Raw genomic sequence first — 6,000 nt, 5'->3', positions numbered from 1 at the left:
AAAGTATCTTTTTAATTTATTTTACTTTATCTTAACTTTATTTTCTCGAATATATATCGAGACGTGACAAAAAAGTGTAATAAAATGTTCTATATACATATATGCAGAATATAGTATTTTTATTATCACTTTATGTATAAGTTGTCGATTAAAGAATATTGATTTAACCAAATTCTTTGTTATTTCGCAATTATACTTTTTAAATTTAATCTTGTACCCTGTTTTTTGTCTTTGCATTCACATTCTTTCAAATGTTTTTAAAATATAATTTATTTTATATGTATATCCATCACATATCTACATATAAAGAAGATTAGAAAATGATTTATATTATTTTTCTAAAACTTAAAAAAACTGTAAAAACACGCTTTGTAATACATAATTTTTATTTTTCAAAAATATATGATTGATAAATGTTTCATAATAAAATGTATATTATAAAATATTTTAGAAACAATTTTTGAAGAGAGAGAGAGAGAGAGAGAGAGAGAGAGAGAGAGAGAAACTGTAATTTAGGATCAATTTTTTCTTAAAATCATAGAGGTACCAGTCAAACCCAACATCAGTTTAAACTTACCTATCGATTGTATTATTAATGAAACAGAATGAAAATAGCCAGAAGTATCGGTAACAGGATAAGATTAATCGATGCACGGTCGACGAAGTTGCCTGCAAGTAGATCAGCACATATAAGTCCAAAAATATTCTTCATATAGTATACAGTGTCTCACATCAGGTAATGACAGATTCTTGAGGTTATTCAAGAATAAAAATTCTAATACTAAAATGTCGAGATTATAATAACTTTCAAATGAGAAACGTTTAAATTTGGCTGATTACATTGCCCAAAGCTCGCACATTCAAGGAAATATATTGCACAATATAGCACATGATCAATTAGTGCCTCAAGACGTTCATTTTTTAAATACATAATATTGACATGATTTTATAATAATATTGAAAACACTTCTCAATGTTGTCTTATTTATCTGCGTTAATTAATTTATTGCGTATGCTAGTAATATTAATTATGTGTATATAGTAATATAATTATTGATGACGAAATATTGATGTTAGAATGAGATAGGCATCGAATTATCAAAGCTACCATATGAAATCTATCACAAACGATGTTTTTTCAAACGATATTTCTAATCAATATTGATCGATAAATTATATTAATTTTTAACCCTTAAACTTCTGATACAACTTGACTTACATAGTTTCTTAAGTGTGGGGTATATAGCGGACCCCAAGTTCATAGAGTAACATTCATAAAAATAATACGTTTTTGCAAAATCTTAATAATAATTGTAAATAAAAAAATACGAAGGTTTTTTATTTTGCACAAAAATTTTTTCAAAAATATTATTAAATCAATATTTTAAATATTAATTTAAAAAAAATTAATTCTCTTATTTTACATAAAATATTAATATTAATATTTTTACCTCGTAAATAAAATAAAAATTTCCAGATTCGGACTTTGCGTCATAATATCTCCACCCGTAGGGCACGTAGAGGAAAAATAAAAACTTACTTCTTGTATAAATCAAATTCAAGCTATTGATTGATCCTATTCAGAACTTGATCCGTTCAGTCGTTATTGAGATCTCAAAATCTCGGATACTCGCAACGCTCATACTCGCGTAGAAATACACGGAGCAGTCTCGCGCTGCACGTGTGCTTGGCATGAGAACTATCTCGTACTAACGGGTGTCTCTTGATAAGAAAAATTCTTAGGAATATATTCAGAGTCTGTATCACATTTAAGAGAACATACAATACTTTTTTAAATATTTCTGTGCTTTCACAAAATTACATTTTTTTTGTATGACATGAAAGGTTCACTGTACCTAAATATAAGATAAATTCATGTTTAATATAAATAGATGCACTGTGAATGTTTTTGCACATAACATAATCTCACTTTCTCACTAAGAGAGTTAGCTAGCAATAAAATTACCAATCCCTAATGTTAAAGGAATACCAATCAAAATTACACCAGTAAGATCCGGTATCTACCGCAGTTAGGAATCTAAGAGTTAAATATGTCATATCTGAATATGAGAGTTTTGAGCAATCTGATTAGTCAATTTCAAACGTGTTTTTTATTAAAAAATTATAATATTTTTATATAATATTTTCACAAATTAAGATCTTTATCCGGAATACCTGAAAAATCTGTTATTAGCAGATGATACAATAGATCTAAAGACACCCTTATTTGTGTGTTATTAAAATACGATATTTTTTAATAACACATAATAACACGATATATATATATATATTTTTTTTACACACAAATAAGAGTGTCTTTATAGCTTGGATATATATATAGTTACCCTATATATATATGTATATAGTTACCCTATATATATATATATATATATATATAGGGTAACTCCGGTACACTTACGTCGCGCGGGGATTTACGTCAGAAAAAATAGAAGGAATAAAGGTATTTGCTCGCAATTATTCTATTATGTATCTTTAAGCCACATTAGCATTGTGTTGTAATTTCAGTTCTTTACTGTTAATGTTAATGAAACCGTCATGAGTTGAATCGATTTTTCAACGTAGTAAGTAGCGAGCTATTATATGTTACGACCTATACATAAAATGATTACTGTAAACAGTGTAAAAGATTTAATGTTATTTCATGATACATAAGTGTAAAGGGATAGTAAAGGATGGAATACAGCAAAATACAAGTGCATAGCTTTTGTATTCTTTGTTTAGTTTGATATCTTGTATATCCCACCTGTTTAGGATAGGTATATGGCATTTTTAGCGTGCGGGATTTATGCCATAGTACAAACACTCTGTAAAAATCGAAATCTCCTATGTATTCTTTTTCCTTCTTTTTTTTTGGATCATATAACAATAACCTTTTATGCATCTATCGTTCGTCTATTTTCTTTTTAAAATTTTTCAGTTTTATAATTTGTTTATCATTCTTACACCTTAATAAATTTTTTACACACATTTTATAACTTATTATGACATTTTATTGTCTCATTTATAAACATTAGGTACTTGTAATTTTTTATAAGACGTATATTCCACCTAAGAATATCATTTATCCCACCTTTATGGGATATATGGCAAAAATGCAAGGGTTTCTAAAAGTTTATTTTTGTTAAATATCTACAAAGAATAAATATTTTATATTTCTAATTTTTTTATACTAGTAGACAAGTAGGTATAAAGTTTTTATTGGTATTTATTTGCCTTAAACATATTAAATAGTACTCAATAAATTAAGTTTTTCTTAGGTGCGGCGTATATACCGGAGTTACCCTATAATCCATACAAATTGCTTAATAATTGGAAAAAGAAAGAAAAGTGAATGTATTTTTGTATATAAAAATGTATTTTAAAATAGAATTAACGAAAACAAAAGAAAAAGTAAGATTGATAAAAACAGCAAAATTAGATTATACTTTAACGCAGTAGTTCTCAACCTGGACGGTATCGCCCTCAAGGAGCGTTTTTGGTTTTCAGGGAGCAGTAAATTGTAAAGAGGTGATAGGAGGATATTTTTAGGTTTTATTTATTTAAGGTAAATTAATTACACATTTCTACTGAAATAATTAATTTTAAAAGTAATTGTAGTATGCGATTAATAATTTTAAAATAAATAACATAGATATGTATAATATATGTTGCACCTGAGGTGAATGTTGTTCCACGAAAAATAATCTAATCAGAGAATTAGCACACATTTTGAAATCTTCAAATGTAAACAAATCTGTTTTAGTTCAATTAATGTCTTATGTACAGCTGATAATTATTTAGTTTGAAAAGATTAAATATAAGTATACAATGTAATATAAAGGTTATTGTCGCTGATTTTGACATATTTATTATATTTAGCTGGGCTCAGGGAGGGGATGGTAACTAATACCCAATTCTCAGAAGTTTGCACTAGGCTAAAAAAGCTTGGGAACCACTGCTTTAACGTAATAAATTGTAAATTAATTACTATTTATTTTATATATATATTTGACAACATTTTTCTTATTGATTAACAAATCCATAAAATAAAAATATTGCATTCCATAATTTGATAATATAACAGTAATATAATGAAAAAAGGAAAAATGCCTTATGTCTTCGTTTTTCTCTTAATTATATAATTAATTTTCTTTTAATTTTATAATATAACGAAAAGTGTTTTTCGCGTTTAAACATTTTCCTAAAATTAATGGGGCCAATAATTGAGCGCGTTACAACGGCCGCGGGTGAGTTTCATAAATATGCATAACCATAATGAAGGCCACTTGAGCGGAATGCATATGCATTAATGCATAGACATTAGTATATGTATATAGGGGTGTTAATATTGCGAGGATAATTCTCCGCTGAAAGGTATAATACTAATGGGCTTTTGCCCGTTTTGACTTTTATTGGATAATACACGATACCCGAGTATTATTAATATTCACACAGAACTTGAAACAAAAAGAAATAGCAGTGTTAATTAGCAAAGACTTCATTCACAGTTCTGTATAAAATAACTTACGTTATATTATCACTATTAAATAAGAAAAATTAACAAAAGCATTCATCAATTTTGCCATTAAAGTTTTTAAGCAAAAAGCGATGAGAAATTTATAATTAAATGGAAATATCTCAATTGAATAATGAACAGTGATCGAGCACTTTTCGAAAAGAGCGAAATAAGAAAGATTCTATAAAAAAAACGTGTAACTGCCTGTAACATAAAAAAAATTATAATATCCTAAAAATTTATACATGCTATTGATTAATGAATAAGAATTGATAGATAAATTCTTTAGAGTATGCTTCTCAAAGACTTCTCAAAAAACGAGCATGAAATGAATAGACAGGTTTTATCAAAATTCTGAAGGCCCTTGATTCGAAAAATAATGGTGATGGTTACTGGCTGATGATTCAATGTCAGATATATATATATGTCTAATAAATTTCACGATTGATTCAATCTTACCACCACCATTACTGGCCTTTGAGCTGTCTAGGGCCTGGATATCCATTTTATGCTGTGGTATGGTTGTAACAGATGTAGTAGTAGCCGTTCCTGCATAACACAAAAACCAAGCATAGACATTTCTATGCATATTCTGTCTAATCTAAGCGCAGATTTAATTATTTTAGAGTTAATTAAACAGTTCAATAATTAAAAAATTGATAATTTTGATAACCTTGGCGATGCGATATGAAGATGCTTTTCAAAAATATTATAAACGCTAAAAACAATTATAAAAACTATATACTGCTCTATGATTATTTATGCTGCGGTTATTGACAAAAATAGAATATATAGTGGGATATGCAAATATAGAAGTCAGAATACAAAATTAACGTCATTATTAATATTAATTTAATAATATTATAAATTTTATACATTATGCGCATTAGCAAAAGATATATAAGTTAGATTAAATTGTATTTAGTTAAGTAAATTAAAAAAGCAAGGATTACAGAGTCGACAAAACTGGAATATTTATTATCGTGCTCCGGCAATCTAAGAAGAGCCCGATAAGTCAGTCTTTATAAGATATTCTTCCATCTTGATATCAATATATTAATAGATTAGTTTTAAATTATTGTTTTAAATTGTATTGTAAATAAGAGATTTTACGCGTGTAAGTAAGAAAATTATACATATAAAGTATACTATTGTGCTAAAAAGAAAAAATAGCTTACAAAAAGTTGTTTTGTACGGTAACAAATTTGTATAAATATATATATATATATATATAATTATATATATATATAAAATATATCAATATATATGTTTTCTTCCTCTTATATAATCTTTGTCTGTATATATATAGGAAAATAATAAGAAAAATAATTAATTTTTACATTGTTTTTTTTACAAAAATTGTGGTTAGATTATACAATATTCTATATATAATATGTAATCTATCTTATATATACAATTATTACATTTATATACTTATATTTATACATGGGTAATTTTTTCTCATTTCGAGAAAAGCAGAATAA

The 6,000-nt window shown here is 26.6% G+C and overlaps 1 protein-coding gene across 3 annotated transcripts in view; it reads right to left on the bottom strand.

The window, feature by feature from the left end:
- Positions 1 to 463: 463 nt before the first annotated feature.
- LOC112458564 overlaps positions 464 to 6,000 on the bottom strand; it is a 29,666-nt gene continuing 24,129 nt past the window's right edge. For 2 of the 3 annotated variants that reach the window (XM_025022255.1, XM_025022256.1), the window contains exons 5-6: positions 4,976 to 5,065; positions 464 to 669 (exon numbers count right to left, since the gene is read on the bottom strand). In XM_025022255.1, the coding sequence (XP_024878023.1) occupies positions 593 to 669; positions 4,976 to 5,065 (167 nt within the window). In that variant the 3' untranslated portion in view covers positions 464 to 592. The remainder of the gene's footprint in view (positions 670 to 4,975; positions 5,066 to 6,000) is intronic. The other variant, XM_025022257.1, reaches the window with a different exon arrangement.

This window comes from Temnothorax curvispinosus, unplaced genomic scaffold (assembly GCF_003070985.1).
Source record: "Temnothorax curvispinosus isolate PA1 unplaced genomic scaffold, ASM307098v1 QBEX01008996.1, whole genome shotgun sequence".
NCBI classification, from domain to species: domain Eukaryota; kingdom Metazoa; phylum Arthropoda; class Insecta; order Hymenoptera; family Formicidae; genus Temnothorax; species Temnothorax curvispinosus.
The sequence above is the reverse complement of the archived record's forward strand: the minus strand, read 5'-3'. Positions and strand labels throughout refer to the sequence as shown.